This window comes from Leptonychotes weddellii, chromosome X (genome assembly GCF_054177405.1).
Source record: "Leptonychotes weddellii isolate Sample4059 chromosome X, ASM5417740v2, whole genome shotgun sequence".
NCBI classification, from domain to species: domain Eukaryota; kingdom Metazoa; phylum Chordata; class Mammalia; order Carnivora; family Phocidae; genus Leptonychotes; species Leptonychotes weddellii.
This window is the reverse complement of record NC_138385.1, coordinates 88,480,571-88,500,371: the sequence shown is the minus strand read 5'-3', so window position 1 is coordinate 88,500,371 and position 19,801 is coordinate 88,480,571. Positions and strand designations below refer to the sequence as shown.

Here is a 19,801-nt window from a genome sequence, read left to right as displayed (position 1 = left end):
CGAGGGAGGCTATGCATATTTGGGCATATGGGAATTCTGTGTATTTTCTGCTCAATTTTGCTGTGAACATAAAACTTTCCTAAAAAAAATGTTTATTGAGGGAACGCCTGGGTGGCTCAGTTCGTTAAGCGTCTGCCTTCAGCTCAGGTCATGTTCCAGGGTCCTGGGATCGAGCCCTATATCGGGCTCCTTGCTCAGTGGTGAGTCTGCTTCTCCCTCTCCCACTCCCCCTGCTTGTGCGCTCTCTGTCTCTCTCTCTCTGTCTCACTCTGTCTCTCTCTCTGACAGATAAATAAATAAAATCTTTAAAAAAAATTTGTTGAGGTTTGAAAATGTCAATACTTACAATATTAAAGAAATTATGTCTTTCACAACTATTTAAACTTAGAATAGAAGGGGCACCTGGGTGGCTCAGTCGGTTAAGCATCTGCCTTAGGCTCGGGTCACGATCCCAGGGTCTTGGGATCGAGCCCCGCATCGGGCTCCCTGCTCTGGGGGGGGTCTGCTTCTCCCTCTCCTCCCCGCTTGTGCTCTCTCTCACAAACTCTGTCTCTCTCTCTCCCAAATAAATAAATAAAATCTTAAAAAAATAAACTTAGAAAATTTTAGATGTCAACTTAAAAAAACTGCAAAAAGGTATTTAGTTTTTCAAAATTCTTTTAGGGATGTGGGGAACAAAGTTTGAAGACTCCTAGTCTAAGACAATGGTTATCAGCAGGGGCCTCATCATCCCCTAGGAAGCATTTCAGGAAATTGGTGGGGCATCTTTAGTTGCCACGACGATTGGAGGCAGCTGCTGGCATTTAGTGGGAAAGGTGCCAATGATGCTAAACATCTTGCAAGGTGTGGGGCAGCTTCGTAGGAGATTTTTGACACAACACGCAGGATTTGTGAATGACCCTGCACTGTTTTAAATCATTTGAGTCTAGAAACTAACTTTGTTTTTCTTCTCATCACAAAGCATTTCTGGAATAGCTGGGATAGATGCTGCATTTTAGAGGAAGGCAACTGCTACACAGCTCAAAGGAAGACTGTACTTGTCCACAATTCTATCCAAACGTGTTTGCTACAGCGATGCCCCTCACGGTAAGCGAGCTCTGATACCATGCCCCTGGTATCACCCTTAACGTGATCACCCACAGCTATGGCTAGTGTTCCCACTAAGCGTGACCCACATCAAACCACCTCCCAGCCTGGGTCACCAAAACACTGCAGAGGTCTCCCCAGGGCCTCAGCAGCTCAGGACCACACTCCAGGTGGTAGTGCTCCTTCCAGAAATGGTTTTCCACTCGAGATAAACAGAAATGAACAACAGATGGGTTCTCTGCCTGCCTTGGGTGCCCTCTGCGTGACTTGTCCAGTACTTATTGCCTTTTATCATCTCTTCCTTCTGGAAAGAACTCCATTCAATAACCACGTGGTCACCATCCTCAGTAAAATCTGTAGAAAGGTGCCTCTCAAATATTCAAAACATAGTCTTAAACTTGCAGAAGGTAACAAAATACTTTAAAAACAGAGACATGGGGGCGCCTGGGTGGCTCAGTCGTTAAGCATCTGCCTTCGGCTCAGGTCATGATCCCGGGGTCCTGGGATCGAGCCCCGCATCGGGCTCCCTGCTCCGCGGGAAGCCTGCTTCTCCCTCTCCCACTCCCCCTGCTTGTGTTCCCGCTCTCGCTGTGTCTCTCTGTCAAATAAATAAAATCTTAAAAAAAACAAAAACAAAAACACAGAGACATGGTCTCTTAACAGCACCTTTTTCCTCACAGTAGGGGTTTCAGGGTTGACACTGCCTAGTTCAGCTAATGGCACAAAAACTGATCACCATGAAAGGATATGGTGCTTCCAGAAGCTACAGAGGAGAGATGCAGGTGTCGCGAGGCAGGCACTATCCCCTTTACCCAAACTGAAATGGGTTGTAGGCCTTCTGGAGGAGGAAAATTTCCATCCACATCCAACCACCCTTCTTCCACAGGCTTATGAAGTAAGCCATTTCCTTCACTGTGAACCAAAATTACGCAGGTATCTAAATCTCCATTTCTTTAACACACAGTACATAAGCCCCGTTAACTAGGTTATCGTCAGCCAGGACACTTAGCGCAGCAGCATCTGAAGTGCTGTGGGCCACACAAAGCAAACAGACAGTGACCTTGTTTACCCTTAATCATCCTTAAGCCCCTCAGCATTCTAGGATTTGAAATCAAAATAACATTGCTTTTCTCCTAACCCCAAAATTTTAGAAACGTAAATTTGATCATGCCTCGCTCACAAGAAGAAAGGCATTAATGGGAAACATGAAGCGGTTGCACTTGGTATTATTTGTCTGTCTCTCTCGGGGACTCAGTGGTGTCTAACCCCATGAGGTGATTTCCCCTATGGCTTTTTAAACGTCACGTTAAATTTCAGACAGCCAACAAGTGAGCCAGTATCGGTTGAAGTGGGAGTAATAACCATGTGAGATTTTAATAATGGAACTCTGAAAGGGATCCTTTTCAGGAGGCACATTATAAAGGAATTTTCTAGACAAAGAGAAAATGCAATTCTTACCTCCAACCAACAAGTAGCTGTTGGGAAACAGTGTTTTTGCTTGCATAAGTGCCCTTGCATGACCAGAATGGAAGAGGTCAAATATTCCATCCGCGTAGACTCTGACAGGCCTGTCAACTGTGGAAGAAACAAAGTGTCATCAACACAACCGCAGAAGAAGGCAGCCCTGTGACCTGATGCTTCTGTCATCAGGACACCAGTGTGAGGAGGTTTACCTGGATAAAACACCATGTCTGGGTACCACCAGTCTCTTATTAGGGCACACAGGGACTTTTACAAAGAGGCTCTTCGGAGGCTAGCAAAGTGGAGTAAAAACAGAGAACTAAGAGCGCAAGAGCGACCCAGAACACACATTTTAAACCAACAAGAGAGACAAACACAGGGCGGCCCGGAGTTCTCTGAACCCAGAGTCGAGTGTGGGGTGTCTGAGCCGGCAGATTCAGACAGCCCAGGCGTCAGCAAAGGGTTGGCAGGGTCAGCCCAGCGGGGCTATCGAGGCAGGAGTAACCGAGGCGCTTAATGAAGAGGAAAAACGACCTCATTCTTGGCTCGGGCAGTCCTGAACGAAGGCCCCCGAGACCCGCTCCCCAAGGCAGCGGCGTGCGGGAGTGTGCTCCTGCAGCTCCGAGAGACAGGCGCGCGCCTTTCCTCCCAGCTCCAGGCCCCACAGGAAGCCCGGAAGGCCGGAAGCCCGGAAGCAGCCGGGGCGGTACGTGCACCACAGGAACGGGCAGAGGCTGCCAACCTGGGCTTACTTCCCTCCGGCGCGCCACTGCACGAAGCTCACTCCCTGACCTCTTTGGCGTCGTAAGAGATGGGGGGTGGGGGGGAAGGAGGACACGTGCCCCAAAGACAGAAGAGTCAGGTGACATGTGGGGGTGGCCCTCAGTGTTGCAAGCCAGCGACCAACACTACAGTCCCTCTGAGGGACAAAGGTCAAGAGAGAAGAGGCCTCACGAGACCTTCTCACGGGGCCATATGGTGCTCTGGGAAGTGCCATTCCGTGACAGAGAGGGATACGTTCGCCACAGCCCCCTGGAGGCCAGGAGACGGCACTAGAAACTACAGGATGACACTTTGCTCAGACAGCCCAAAGACCCACCTCCTCCAACAACACGGAGACATTGGGGGTAGAGGGGTTGGGTGCCAACTTTTACACCATTCTGGACTATCGACGAAGGAACCAGAAAGTGAAAATATGGCAAACTAAAAGCTAAACAGGCAAACTGAACATATATGCATTTATTTCCACTTCCTCCCAAATACTACAAGAATTACAGGTAAAGAATTAAAAAGGTATATCCCCCCCCCCAAAAAAAAATTAATTAAAAGGTATAATCCCCCAGGGCAGAGGAAACAAGAATGGCAATGACAGTGGATGAGAGATGTGCACAACATTTTGGAAAATTAAGATCGTCAAATGGTGAGTGTCTATAGGAAACAAGAATTGGGGTGAGGGCAGGTAGGGAAAGGGATTGTTGAGTCACTGGGTTTTTTTTTTAATAAGCCTAAGAGTCCTACTGACTTTTTCCAGTACATGCATGTATTATAATGATGTTATAAAAATAAATTTAAAAAAGAAATCAATGCAAACTTCTGGTGAATGATTTTTAAGACAGATTTAAAATTGTGATTACTTCTTGATGTAGTATAACCTCATTAATTTGGAATATAAATTAAAAGGAATGTTACATTAATAGATTCAGATGGTACAATGTTTCTAATAAATTAAATTTCTCTAATAAAAAAGAACTCGAGAAACTTTATGTCAGATAGGGAATTGCAGTTATTCCCAATTATATACCATTCTGAACAAACAGAATTGCCTTCACAGGATTATACTGGATTCTAAATAAGGCATGGTAAATAGAAAATGCTTTGAAATAACAAACTGTCTAATGAGGGATCCTTGGTTTCAATGCTCTTATTCAATTTGAATTCAATTGAGGAAGATTTTTTTAAGATATAAATCCCAGGGGAAAGCAGATGGCAGTTTTGCAAAACTTTTTGTTATTGATTCAGAGGTGATCAAGATAAATGAATTCAGGAAGCAGGGAGGAAAGAAAAGTAAAGAAAGATGACTTAATTACCAAGAAAAAGACCATTTAGTAAATCTTTGAAGAGTATTTGTGGAGTTGATTTTGCAATAAGCTCACTTTTTAAAATTGTAGTGTGTCAGCAATTTCCAGACTGGGAAACGGGACCAAAAAAAAAAAAAAAAAAAAAAACAACACCCCAAACTAAAAACCAATCTTAACAAATGAGTGCTTCAAGAAAAAAAAAAAAGACAAAGAAAGATGGAATGGAAGTGGGTCTGCAGATGAGAGATTTAAAAGACTTATTCAAGGGGCGCCTGGGTGGCTCAGTCCTTAAGCGGCTCAGGTCTTGATCCCAGGGTCCTGGGATCGAGCCCCGCATCGGGCTCCCTGCTCCGCGGGAAGCCTGCTTCTCCCTCTCCCACTCCCCCTGCTTATGTTCCCTCTCTGTCAAATAAATAAAATCTTTAAATAAATAACTGAAGACTTATCAACATATTGAATGTATAGATATTATTTAGATTTGGGTTCAAACTAACTATCAGTGAATGAGGACATAAGATAATCGGAAACTGGAACACTGGATATTTGGTGATATTAAAGAATTACCGTTAATTTTTAGGTGAAAAAAATGGTACAATGGTTATGTTTTTAAAAACTGGTTTTTTGGGCGCCTGGGTAGCTCAGTTGGTTAAGCGACTGCCTTCGGCTCAGGTCGTGATCCTGGAGTCCCGGGATCGAGTCCCGCATCCGGCTCCCTGCTCAGCAGGGGGGTCTGCTTCTCCCTCTGACCCTCTTCTCTCTTGTGCTCTCTGTCTCTCATTCTCTCTCTCAAATAAATAAATAAAATCTTTAAAAAAAAAAAAAATAAATAAATAAAAACTGGTTTTTTAAGACATTTATACAGAAATATTTATGGATGGAATGTTAGGAAGCCCAGGGCTTTGTTTCAAATAATTCAAGAGGGGGCAGTGGATGGGGGCGTGCATGGGCTAAGACTGGCATGGGGTGGTGGTTGATAGCTATAGGTGACAGACACACGAAGGTTCATTATATTGTTCTACCTTTGTGTATGTATGAAATTCTCTACAATAAAGTTTTTAAGAGTGTGGCTTTTTTTTAGTTTGTATGTTTATTTCTTTTATTCTTTTGTTTCAGATTTTTCCGGACATCTTTTTAAGCATTTGGGCATTCGCCAGAGCATCTATGTTGGGAACCACTGGCTGGTGAAGCTGGAGGTCTGGCAATGATCCCGAGTGGGAACCCAACTACATCATGGCCATGGTGGAGAGACCTTAAGGGTCCTCCCAGGGATCCCTGCCACCTGGTGTTCACGCCTTGGTGCCAACTCCTTCCTTTGAAATGTGAGTGGGGTGGGCGCCTGGGTGGCTCAGTTGGTTAAGCAACTGCCTTCGGCTCGGGTCATGATCCCAGGGTCCTGGGATGGAACCCCGCATCCGGCTCCCTGCTTAGCAGGGAGCCTGCTTCTTCCTCTCCCTCCCCCTGCCACTCCCCCTGCTTGTACTCGCTCTCATTGTCAAATAAATAAATAAAATCTTAAAAAAAAATGAAATGCGAGTGGGACCTGTGACTTGTTTCTAACCAGTTGAGTATGGCAAAGAGGATGGATGGCACTCCCATGATTACGTTCCACTATGTAAGATTCCATATTGCTAGCAGACTCACTCTTTCTCTCTCGGTGGCTTTGAAGAAGGAAGCTATCGTGTTGTGATAGGGCCACATGGCAAGGAACTACAGGTATCTCCTAGGGGCTGATGGTGGCCTCTGGCTGACAACCAGCAAAAAGCTAGATCTTTGGTCTTAGAGCTGCAAGGAAACAACCTGTGTGAGCTTGGAAACAGGTCTCTCACTATCAAGCCTCCAGGTGAGAGAGGAGTCCTGGGTGACACCTTAAACGCAACCTTGCAGGATCCTGAGCAGAGGACTCCGCTTAGCCAGGCTCCCAGCCCACATAAATTATGATGTAATAAATCTGCATTGTTTTAAGCCACTAATTCTGCAGCAGTATGTTATGCAGCATAGAAAATGAATACAATGGCATTATAAATTTTCTGCCCACAATTATAAATTCTCAGAAGTATTTCAAATAAATTGCTGTTTATCCTGAATGGACAGAGTGAGGTCTATCAGATAAATGTGATGTTCTGGTAAAATGCCTATATGTATAGCACATGTCGATTGCTATGTTCCAAATAATTTCCATATAATGAACTACACATAACACCAAAATGATGCTGAATATTTGCTTAAGAATCATGGATACAGGGGCGCCTGGGTGGCTCAGTCGTTAGGCGTCTGCCTTCGGTTCAGGTCATGATCCCGGGGTCCTGGGATCGAGCCCCACATCAGGCTCCCCACTCAGCGAGAAGCCTCCTTCTCCCTCTCCCACTCCCCCTGCTTGTGTTCCCTCTCTCGCTGTGTCTCTCTCTGTCAAAAAAATAAATAAAATCTTAAAAAAAAAAAAAAAGACTCATGGATACAAATAATGACCATGGTATAGTATTATGGGGAAATCTGACTTTTTTTTTTTTTTAACTTCCTGGATCTTACACTCCAAATTTTTCTAAGTTATTCAGCACTTATAAACAAATGAAATGGTGAGGGAGCTATGCTTGCCTCACATCTCACACCATATATGAAAATTAACTCAAAATGTATCATAGATCTAAATGTATGGACTAAAGTTGTGAAACTTCTAGAAGAAATGGGGAGAGAATCTTAGTGACTGTGGGTTTGGCAAAAATTTCTTGAATAGGGGGCACCTGGGTGGCTCAGTCTGTTAAGCCTCTGACTTCGGCTCGGGTCATAACCTCAGGGTCCTGGGATCGAGCCCCTTGTCATGTCAGGCTCCCTGCTCAGCGGGGAGTCTGCTTCTCCCTCTCCCTCTGCTCTTCCCGCCCCCCACTCATGCTCACTCTCTAGCTCTCTCTCTCTCTCTCAAATAAATCTTTTAAAAAATTTCTTGAATAGGCCCCAAAAGGAGACATTATAAAGCCAAAAAATAATAAAAATAAATTGGACCTTACTTCAAACTCACATCTTCAAAAGACATTTTTACAAAAATACAAAGGCAAGTCAGACAGGGAGAAAATATTTGCAAAATATATATCTGATCTAAGCCTTGTATCTAGAATACAAAAGAACTGTCAAAAATCAATAAGAAATACCTCATTTTAAAAAAGGGCAAGAAATTTGAACAGACACTTCACCAAAGAAAATAAATATATGAATGGCAAATAAGCTCATGAAAAGATCTTTAATATCATTAGTTATCAGGGAAATAGAAATTAAAGCTAGAATAATAGACTACTTCATACCCTTAGAACAGCTAAGAATTTAAAAATATATTGACCCTACCAATTCTTGGCGAGGGTAGAGAGCACCTGGAACTCTCGAACAATGCCAGTGGGAATGTAAAATGGTACGATCACACTGCAAAGCAGTTGGGCAGTTAGAAAAAGTTGAACATCCACCTACTATATGGCCAGACAGAAGGCAATCACCAACTGCATTATACCTGAACTCACATTTTTGTGGGTTGCGTTATGGCTTTTCTTGGTATTCCTTCAGACTCAGGCAACAACAAATGGGTGACTATCCATTTTTGATTATGGCTTTTAACCTACATGTAAACAGTGCTTTAAAAGTCCATATGATTTACCAAGCACCTATCTTTCACTCAATCTTTGCATCAATTCTAATGTGTGTGGGAGAGAATGGACTTACTATCCTTATTTCATAGAGGGGCAATGGAAGCTCAGCCTAGTTAAGCAGCTTACCCAATATCGTACAACGAAGCTGTGACGAAATGTGAGTACGAGCCAAACTTCACTGCCCTTTCTTCTAACTCATGGCGCCTTCTAGAAAACTACATTCCAATATGAATTCTTTTTAAAAAGAGCGGGATTAGTACTAAACACCCACTAATTACAGTCACTAGTATTGTTTTTGTGTACAATTGATGTACAAAAATGGTGGCACAAAAATTAGCCTTTAAAAATCTAATCGTTACATATTTTATCAAGTTTACAATAGCTTTATATAAACTTGATAATTTCCTTCTACTTATAGCCAGCTTTTACTGATAGTGATTGGTGTTAACTTTTTAAATACTTAAATTGAAATTTTAAAAAAGTATATTTAGGGGCGCCTGGGTGGCACAGTTGGTTAAGCATCTGACTCTTGGTTTCGGCTCAGGTCCTGATCTCAGGGTTGTGGCGTGGGATCGAGCCCCGTGTCAGGCTCCGCGCTCAGTGCCAAGTGTTCTCGGATTCTTTCTCCCTCTGCCCCTCCTGCTTGTGCTCTCTCGCTTGCTCTCTCTAAAATAAATAAGTAACTCTTTTCAAAAAAGGGTAGATTTAAGGAAAATTAGAGTACAGGTGCACACAAACAAGGCAAAATTCATTGAGGTAGTTCTTGAAAAAATGAATTTGGCAAACTCTATGCACCATGGAAATGGAACAACACAAATCCCCCTTTGAGAAAGAAAACAGGCAATTAGAACTGAATTTCCTTTTAAGATAAAAGGCAGCTGTGATGAAAAGGGACCTATGAAACAATCACTTGGACTTCTCCTTTATCTGAAGACAGAGGAGTGATTCTCGGTCTCTGATAGATATGAAACCTTGCAGGTTCATAGTTCCACAGCTGGACTAATTGAGCTCAGACCAAAGGTGCCAATTCCAATTGTTCTACTGTGTTCCTTCTCTTGTGGCTCACAGAGAACATACAGGAGCTAAGAGCGACGAGCAGAGTTTGTCATTACCTCTTTTAGAATGTATATGCCAGCCCCTCTTTGGGCAGACTGACAATTGTGCAACATATTGTAGGCAATTGTACTAAGTCATAAAATAGGGCCAGTGAAGGAGATAAAGACTTCACTTATAACTATAATCTTGAAGTACATTATAAACCCCAAATGTGGGTCTGTTTGTCTTTTTGATGGAATGCTCAAGACAGCACCACAAAAAGGTAATTGCTTAGTAGTCTTGAAAATTACCAAACGTTCCAAAAAAGCAATGATGTTTTTCTTGTTTTCTACTAACAGCACAATGCCCCAACAATTATATTTGGATAATCTCCCTGTCATTCCCTCCAACCATTACCAACAGTTACTCTTCGTCAGTGGTTCTGGCAGTGAGGTCCCAGGACAGGCAGCATGAGCAGGGAACTCGTTAAGGGATGCACCATCCCCAGCCCCACCCCCACCCCAGATCTGCTCCATCACGCACCTGGCAGGTGATGGCTACTTGAACAAGGCAGAGGATTCGAAGCAGCAAAGAGGACCACTACTGTAATAAAACAATGGTTATCAGAGTGTGGTCTAAGACTATCACGTGCCTTCTACTAATCAAAGAACTGACATCTTGTCACATTTTAATATGGACAAGATGGCTGAGCTTCCATGCCATTCCATTTAATAACTCCCTTATTTAGACATTCTAAACAAAGGAGTTTCTAACAAAAATGGGGCCCTCCCCCGCTCTGCCAGCCGGGTGCCCATCAACATCACAAACTCTCTTGGATAACTTCCCAGGGTCATCACCTGAGACAACAGGAGACTTTCTCTTCTAGTACGAAGAGTTCACCTGTGCTTCATCTCACTCCTGCAGAGGCCCATGTTCCACAGAGCCCACGACACAGCTGTTTTAAAACGTACCACCATCTTATTCTAACTTGGTTCTTGGCGTTTAAACCGCTTGGTGGTCAGACAACATACCAGTGCCCAATCTAACCCCATCAGCTTGACGCCAGCTCAGAGCATCACACCCAACTCTCTGATTTTATTCCAGAGGGCAAGCTCCTCCTCTTGTCCCAAACTTCCATTCATTCACTCAGTCACTCACGAAGTATTTACTGAGCACACAGGATTTGACAAGAAGGTCTCTAGGTGCTGGTGAAACAGCAGTGAGCGAGGCAGACAGCCCTGCCGCTATGGAAGATCACAGCCACTGTCTGTCTGTCTTGTCTGTCTCGTTCACCTGCCACCCTCCAGTTCAAAGCCTGTGTTCTCACTGAGCTCCGCGGTCAGCTATGGCCCATGCAGAGATTTGAGGTAAAAGGGACTTGGGGGCAAATCCTAGCTCCGCCCAGTCAGCTAGGACATTTGACAAGTTACTTTTCCATTCTCCAAGTCCTCAAGAAAGGACACAAGATTACCCATCTCACAGTTTTTGCTGTCAGATGGGTAAGAGACCAGACGCAAAGACCAAATGAGATAGAGTACAGCACGCAGCACGTAGCAGATGTACGGGAAGTTCTACCTCCCTTTCCCGGGCAAAGTAGGGGCCTCTTCTTCGGTGGCCTGAAGCTCAGTCTTTCACTTTAGGTTAAATTAGTTCTTTCATAATCACCTGGAATTCCATTGTGGCTTTTGGATTTATTGCTGGGGTCAACATTTCTCAGTGTATGGTCTGTAAACCACCAAGTTCACAATCACCTGGCTATTAGTTCAAAACACAGATGCTTGGGCCCCATCCCAGATTCAGGGGTAAGGTAGAGAGAGCAGGAAATCTGCTTTTCTTTTTTTTAAAAGATGTTTTATTTATTTATTTATTTATTTGAGAGAGCAAGTGAGCGAGCATCAGTGGGGCGGGGGGCGTGGGCAGAGGGAGAGGGAGAGGGAGAAGCAGATTCCCCGCTGAGCAGGGAGCCCGACACGGGGCCCGATCCCAGGACCCTAGGATCATGACCTGAGCCGAAGGCAGACGCTTGACCAACTGAGCCACCCAGGTACCCCAGGATATCTGCTTCTTTAACAAGGCACCAGGTGATTTGTTGCACACTTAAGTGTGGGAACGACCAGTTTAGCGGCTAAGAGCTACTTCCCCAAGCCTCTTCTTGCCTTTCTCAAAGCTGATTATTAACTTTGCCCGCCCTCGCTTCCTCACCTCACTCCCTTGAAGATATTCTTCAAAAGGAAACAGAGTCATGATCGAGAGCCCAAGCGTGAACAAAATGGCTTTGATGTCAAACCCCAGGTTGACCACCCACCCGTGGGGCTCAAGTGGGTCCCCTACAGCAGCAGCGCCTGGGGTGCTGAGAGGCAGATGATTAGGCCCCACCCCATTTGGACTGAATCATAAACTCTGGGGGTGAGGCCCAACCATCTAGTTTGATGAGCCCTCCAGGTGATTCTGATGCACCTCCAGTGTGAGGACCCCTGGCAGCGGCTCACTCACTTACCTTGCGAGATTCATGGCTTCTCGAAAGCCTTCATTCTCTCCTCTGGGAAATAAAGTACTAACCACAGAGTGGTAGAGTGAAAGGACATGGTACATCTAAAGAACTTAGCAATAGTAAGCACTTAATAAATACCTATTACTATTAAGCAAATTGTCCTTTGTCCCATGGATTCTCTTAAGCCAGGGATGTTTGCTTTTTGCCATGGTGAGTGGAAACCAAGTCATGCCATCTTCAGTGTCTCAAAGCTCAGCTGCTCAACTAGTCTTAGTTTTCACTCCAGCCGCATCACCTGGAATGTCCCTCATTGACTCCTACACAGCTATCTCTGTGCCTTCACTCTTCCGCTTCCATTGGCCTGGGACACCCTTCTGTTGACTGCCCACCTAGTCCCAATCTCACTTCTCCCAAAACAAGCAGCTCAGGTTGGCTACAAGGTCTTTCCTGACTGTTCCAGGCCCAATGAATCTGCTCTTCTTAAAACTTAGAGTTATCTGTGTTGCGAGGTTGAACCCCTAAGCACACATATGCATGTTATTTGGGGGTTTTATTTCATATTGGGTTGTCTCTTTAATTAGAGGTATACCTTGGAGATATTGCAGGTTCATTTTCAGACCTCTGCAACAAAGCAAATACCACGATAAAACTAGTCAAGTGAATTTTTTGGTTTCCCAGTGCATGTAAAAGTTATGTTTAGGGGCACCTGATTGGCTCAATTGGTAGAGCGTGTGACTCTTGATCTCAGGGGTGTAAGTTCAAGTCCTGAGATGGGTGTAGAGATTACTTAAAAAAAAAGTTATGTTTACACTATACTGTAGTATATTAAGCATGCAATAGCATTATATCTAAAAAAAACCCTCTATGTATATGCCTTAATTAAAAATAACACCTGATAGTAAAAAATGCTGTCATCTGAGGTTTCAGCAAGTCATAATCACTTATCACAGATCACCCTAACGAATAGAATAATGAAAAAGTTTGAACTCTTGCAAGAATGACCAAAGTGTGACAGAGACACAAAATGAGCGAATACTGTTGGAAAAATAGCGCCCGCTGACTTGTCCGACACAGGGTTACCACAAACCTTCAGTCTGTAAAAACAAACAAACAAACAAAACAAAACAAAACAACCCCGCAGCATCTGCGAAGCACACTCAAGCAAAGTGCAACGAAACGAGGTATGCCCGAGCTCTTGGGATGGTCCTTCATAAGTCTTTTTCAATCTCTAGGCATCTCTGGTATAAAGGAGTTAATGAATCAACAAACGTCTAGCGTAGAGCCCAGGCTATTTAAGGCACCCTCGGAGAAACGTTTTTGTTTGTTTGTTTGTTTTTTAAAGGTTTTATTTATTTATTTGAGAGAGCGAGAATGAGAGAGAGGGAGAGAGAGCACATGAGAGGGGGGAGGGTCAGAGAGAGGAGCAGACTCCCCGCTGAGCAGGGAGCCTGATGCAGGACCCGATCCCGGGACTCCAGGATCATGACCTGAGCCAAAGGCAGTCGCTTAACCAACTCAGCCACCCAGGTGCCGCAGCGGAGAAACGTTTTTAAAAGGCATTAAAAATGATAATAATTATAATAGCCTAGGCTTGTATAAGCCTTCACAGTTTAAAAACTGCTTTGGTGTTTTGAACCAAATCTTGTCACCCCTGAAACCTTGTGAAGCAGGCAGGTATCAGTGTTCGTACTGACACAAAAAGAAACAGATTCAGATCGTTCTCCTGACTTGCACAAAGTTGTAGAGCTAGGAGATGGCAGGGCTGGGGCTCCATTTCCTGCTCTATCTTTTACCTGCTTACTTTGGTTGGTCCAGTTTCTCAGTGTAGGTGTTTATCCTTCTTGCACTGTGCTATAAATCTCTAAATTCAACTCTCCGATTGAAAGTGCTCAAGTAATGATGGGCCTACTCTGCTACTTTATTTATTTTTTAAGATTTTATTTATTTATTTGACAGAGAGAGACATAGAGAAGGAACACAAACAGGGGGAGTGGGAGAGGGAGAAGCAGGCTCCTCACCGAGCAGGGAGCCCGACGTGGGACTTGATCCCAGAACCCTGGGATCATGACCCGAGCCAAAGGCAGACACTTAACCGACTGAGCCACCCAGGTGCCCCTCTGCTACTTTAAAGGTCAGGACAGGGCCCACTCAGAGAACAAGAAGTACAGCCTCACCTGGTGTTCCTAAGCGGGCCTGAGCAATGGTCAGTTTTTCATGGGGTGCTTGGCACTGGCAGCTGGTTTCATCGGCAAATGGGGCAGGTGCAGTCAGGGTCTAGAAGGGAAAAAGAGAAAGGGAATATGGTCTGACAAACTTTCCTTTGGCACTATCTTCCCCTGAAGCCTTGTTTCTTTGGTGCAGAAGCAGAGTATAGCCACTGAGTCTTTCAGAGAAATATTATACCATTAGAGATAAAAACAGGGACTTTGTCACTGAAACCTTTTTTTTTTTTTTTTTTGACTGATGCTCAGAAATCATGAGAGTGCCGCACTCTCTACTGTATGCCAGGTACCAGAGGAGGTACTCTCGATAGGTTCTCTCTTCTTGGTCCTGCAACAGCCTAGGATGGCTACATTCTCCTATCCTTCCATAATATAGGAGAATACCATCTCTATTTCACAGAAAAGGCAACTGAGGCCCCGCAGGATCACAAAATATGCTAAGTCATGCCCTTGGAAAGTCACAGTGCTCGGCTTTGAACATTTCACAACCACCCAGGGCAGACCGCAAAGCTTTAGACTTACCCACAGCCCGGGGTACTCGGCGGGAAGAAATGCCATACTCAGAAGTGTGGCAGACATCACCCGTATTTCACACACACCAGCCTGGCCAATCACAAACTCGGACGTCACTTCAGCGCAAGGGCCAAAGCCATTATCCGTGCCCCGGGAGGACCTAAGGGCCCAGCCTTTCTGGCGGGCTGCAGATAAATGCTCCTGCGGTAGCTCCAACCGCCCAGGCCACGGCCACGGCCACGGCCACGGCCACGGCCAGCTGGAGGCCCCGCCCCAGGCAGCCTGGGCTGGGGCTCTGGGAGAGAGATGTAGTCACTTGGAAGCCTGCCCAGGAAGTGGCTCCGCAGCCTTTAGTCAGCCTCTTAAAATGAAAACCTCACTCTCTCCAGAGGAAGACAAAGGGAGCGGTGTTTTTGTAAACAGGGCAAGTGCAGTCCAGGGTTGTCCATGTGTCGTCTCGGAACTCTGGCATTATCGTGGGCATCACTCCATCAGCTCTGGTACTGTGAAAGCTGAAGGTGACTAGTCACTGTCCACAGTACTCCTAGTGCTGTGTGAATTGTTGCTCAGACACAGACACAGGTGTTCCTTAACTGGGGAAGACGACTGAAGAATGATGCACACGTTTGAAGAGGGGCCATGACCCACTTCTGCCAGTCATTTAGTCACTCACTCATTCAGCAATCATTCATTCACTCATTCGACTGTATGTCAGGCGCGGTCTTAGAACTGGAGCTAGCAAGTAGGGGGAAGAGCAGTTCCAGTCGTGGAAGAGGCCCTTCTGCACTGCCAAGAAGCCGTCCTTGCCCCACCCCCACCCCCCTGCCCATTGTAGTACCTTCCGCCCTGGAAGCTGGAGTCCTGCCCCAGACTTGTTTGGAGACTTTCCAGTTGCCTGCGACTTTCTTAACCCCCACCTTCCTGTTCAGGGCTCCAAAAGTAAACCAAGACTGGGGACATGGGTTCAGGAAATGGGTCCGTTGTTGGTTCTTTTTCAGATCCAGTAAGGTGACCTCGTGGGCCACGGTGGGCCAGAGCAGCATTTGTAATGTAGCCAAGGGGTGCAGTGAGAGGAACAGAGACTGTTCCCACAGACTGCGGTTCAAATCCCCTTACCAGTATTTACGGGCTGTGTGTTCTAATTTCGGTCAGAAGGGCCAAAAAGAACCAACTGTCCTTCAAGACATGAAGCTCAAGAGATGAAGGATTATTTTAAGTCTCTCCCAGCATAGAAATTGTGGGGGTGGGGGCGAGTAGGAAAGGTGCAGAGTCTGGCTCCAGCGTGCGGAGCACCTGGCTGCTTTCTGCACATGACTCTTTCTGTCCCACTCCCATTTACCCTATACCCATCCACTACACTCAAGTCTCTGCGGGCCTCTACTCCCCTATACCCAGCAGCTCACATGTGACAATTGGCCTCCCTTCCTAACACTCACTCATCAACTTCTCAGTCTTTCTGCCCCAGCTCCAGCCAACTTACTGCTTCTTCCCATGTTTCCCCATTCAAATTCCTAAGGGAGAATCAGACTGGCGGAGCTCATCTTTTCAAAGCAGGCCACAACCAGAATAGGCTGGCACCGAATCAGACACCCACCTGGGGCCCAAAGGCTGTGGCTGGTAAAGGGACAAGGAATGGCGAGGGAGGCCATGGGTGGCCTGTCTTTGCCCCTTTAGCACATGCTGTCTTCAGGACAAGAAATGTGTTTGACTTTGTATAATTTTAAAAGGGGCGCCTGGGTGGCTCAGTAGGCTGGGTGGTCGGCTCTTGATTTTGGCTCAAGTCATGATCTCATGGGTCATGGGATCAAGCCCCATCTCAGGTTCCCTTCTTAGCAGGGAGTCTGCTTGGAGATTCTCTCCCTCTGCCCCAACTCACATTCTCTCATTCTCTCTCTCTCTCTCAAATAAATTGATAAATCTTAAAAAAAATAAGGGGCACCTGGGTGGCTCAGTCCATTGAGTATCCGACTCTTAATTTCAGCTCAGGTCATAATCTCAGGGTTGTGAGGTTGAGCCCCACATTGGGCTTCCCACTTAGCGGGGAGTCTGCTTGGGATTCTCTCTCCCTCTTCCTCTGCCCTCCCCACCAAAAAATAAATAAATAAATCTGTATAAATAAATAAATAAATGGATGAATGGATGGATAGATGTTCCTTAGTTGAAGTTGAATTTCATCTGTAAAATGGGTACCTATCTCACAGGGTTGTTGTAAAACAAAGAAATAACGTGTATAAAGTACCTGATAATCAATTGTGGCAATTATTATTTATGTTAGTATTTATTATTATATATCATAATATATAATACTATATATTATAATAATAGATAATGTAGTTTCCCCTAGAAACAAAGCAAACTGACTCATGAGTGAACTTTTAGGACACAACCTAAATAGGTAAATGGATTGGCAAATGGGGTTAGCTTTGATTAATGATTCATTAACCTTTAATATACATGGACAGTGAATCTTTTTCACATGATCTAAAATAAATTACTAGTTGGAGATCTTTTATGTGCTAGGTGCAAAGTTTATTGAAAAGATAAGGTGTTGCCATTTTCCAAGAAAGGTGTATTCTAGAGGGTGTGAAATCTGGTAAGTAAAGCAGAGACCGAGAAAGTTGTAAAGTAACGATAGTTACTCAAAGGTAAAGAAAAAGGTTTATATGCACTCTGTACTTTTTCTTAATTATTGTGGCCCAGAAGTAGGAAAAAGAAAGAAGCAAAGAGACTGAAGGTACGCAGAGTTCATAAATGAGCTATGTGTGCATGTGTACACGTATGTCCTTGTGAGCATGTGATCATATTTAACAGCAGCTGACATGGAGAAGGGCTATTTCTTGGTATGTACAAGGCAGTGTGCTTGGAATGGCGAGAATGCAAATATTATTAATGAGCCATAGACTTGTTGTGAACATTGCCAGAACATTGCCTTCCAAAATGAGGCAGATTACCCCCTCAGTTGAGAGTCAAGTTCTACATTCAGGAAGACCTTGGTTAAGGCCCAGCCACCAACAACCAGCCCTGTGACTTCAGCCAACATTTTTTCAGTCCAAACACCCCAGAATTCCTTCTCTGAGCCAGAACAAATCGTTTGATTTACAAGGAATCTGAAGCTACTCGGAGGCTGTCTCCTCCACCTACAAGGGGCAAACCAACTGTAGGAAAATAAGAGTAAGATGACCAGAGGCTCCAGGGAGAGGCAGGGACTGGTCCAACCTGGACTCCAAGCTATATATAAATCTACATACCTACCTACCTATCTATACCAGCCTGCTGAGGACCCAGGCCCCCATCCCTTCCTTACCATTTGCCAGACCTGGGATGGTTCCAGGGATCCTTTGGGTCTAAGCCCTAAGTAAGACATAAAACTGAGGCTCAATAATGTAACATAATAGCTAAATCTTTGAGTGCCTATATAGTGCCATGCAACCAGCTACACACTAAGCACTTTAAATGGATTAGCTCATTGGCTTTTCCAACTCTGAGCTAGATGCTGTCTCCACTGGACTCTACAGAACCTGTCTTCAACAGAGACACCAAATGGCAGCACGAAGTAACATCAGTGTTACATCCCTCAGACTCAGTTACCTTTCTGGCTCCCTTTGAACTGAGGAAACTCACAGGATTCTTAGACAATTAGGACGGGGGCCTCACAAAGGAGACAATGGACTTCTGGTAATTAGAGAAGGGGGGTGCAAACGATTAATTGAAAAAACCAAAGGACGGGACCATATGTTTCACCCAAATGTGGTGTAGTAAGTCAGATGACTGACATACCATTACTGGCCAGCCACAGCTTAGACCCCACATCAGCCAGATCACATTGTTGAATGTTTCCTAACATCTGCTATGTATTTCATACGATGCTAGATGTTTGGAGGGTGCATAAGTACAAGAAAAATAAGAAAAGAAGGAACAGAATTAGCTCTGGGACAGCAATCCTCAAAGGTGAAGGGTGGCCTTTTTAGAATGGGAGGAGGTAGGAGTTTGAAAAGGCATATTCAATTTTCAGTAATTTCATACCTGGAAAAAAACCCTACCTTTTTAACATCCAAATCATAGAAATTAAGCCTCTGAACTGGTAGAGATCATCAGAGGCTAGACTATGCCCCCACCCATGTAGCCATATTCTAAATTCAGGGTTGGGGAGTCACATGAAATTTTTATGTTTAGCAGCAAAGACAAAGGATTTTAAAGGGTTAAGAAGCCCTGGCCCCCTGCCCTGAACCTCATATGTGCAAGGACCTTGCTAGACCACAGACTTGGAGCTCTACTGCAATTAAACTTCTTTCTACCTGACTTAGGGTTTCAGAACACCCAGTCACTGCATGTGAGTATGTTGCCTATTTATCATATAGGTTCTGGTAATGTCAACTGTAGTGTATCATACCAAAGCCATATTCCCATCATGCTTTTTTTTAAAAAAGATTTATTTATTTGAGAGAGAGAGAGAGAGAGTGAGTGAGTGAGTGAGGGTGAGTAGGGGGAGGGGCAGAGGAAGAGAGAGAATCTCAAGCAGACTCCCCACTGAGCACAGAGCCTGATGCAGGGCATGGTCCCAGAACCCTAAGATCATGACCTGAGCTGAAATCAAGAGTCCGCCACTTAACCAATTAAGCCACCCAGGCACCCCAGCCATGCTTTTTAAAGGGAAAGACTTTAGATGTTGGGCATTTCATTTGCAGAATGTGTTCAATTAGACATTGTCAAATATTTATTTAAAAGCTATTAGACATTACATGGGGCACCTGGCCAGCTCAGCCGGAAGAGCAAGCAACTCTTGATCTTGGGGTCATGAGTTCCAGCCCAATACTGGGTGTAGAGATTGCTTAAAATAAATAAATAATTTTTTTAAAGAAAGCTATTAATAAGAGGAGGGAGAAGAACCATATGGTGCTCTCAATTGATGCAGAAAAAGCATTTGACAAAATACATCCTTTCCTGATTAAAACTCTTCAGAGTATAGGGATAGAGGGAACATTCCTCAAGTTCATAAAATCCATCTATGAAAAACCCACAGCGAATATCATCCTCAATGGGGAAAAGCTGAGAGCCTTTCCCTTAAGATCAGGAACACATCAAGGATGCCCACTCTCGCCACTATTGTTCAACATAGTACTAGAAGTCCTAGCAACAGCAATCAGACAATAAAAAGAAATAAAAGGTATTCAAATTGGCAAAGAAGAAGTCAAACTCTCTCTTTTCGCAGACGACATGATACTTTACGTGGAAAACCCAAAAGACTCCACCCCCAAATTACTAGAACTCATACAGCAATTCAGTAAT

At 44.6% G+C, this 19,801-nt stretch overlaps 1 protein-coding gene across 6 annotated transcripts in view; it reads right to left on the bottom strand.

The window, feature by feature from the left end:
* The window catches only part of PCYT1B (phosphate cytidylyltransferase 1B, choline), a 130,224-nt gene that overhangs the window by 63,798 nt on the left and 46,625 nt on the right, over positions 1 to 19,801 (bottom strand). For 5 of the 6 annotated variants that reach the window (XM_031025309.2, XM_006730778.3, XM_031025308.2 and 2 more), the window contains exons 2-3: positions 13,955 to 14,054; positions 2,545 to 2,661 (exon numbers count right to left, since the gene is read on the bottom strand). In XM_031025309.2, the coding sequence (XP_030881169.1) occupies positions 2,545 to 2,661; positions 13,955 to 14,054 (217 nt within the window). Of the gene's footprint in view, positions 1 to 2,544; positions 2,662 to 13,954; positions 14,055 to 14,524; positions 14,768 to 19,801 lie in introns of those variants that run through there. The other variant, XM_031025311.2, reaches the window with a different exon arrangement.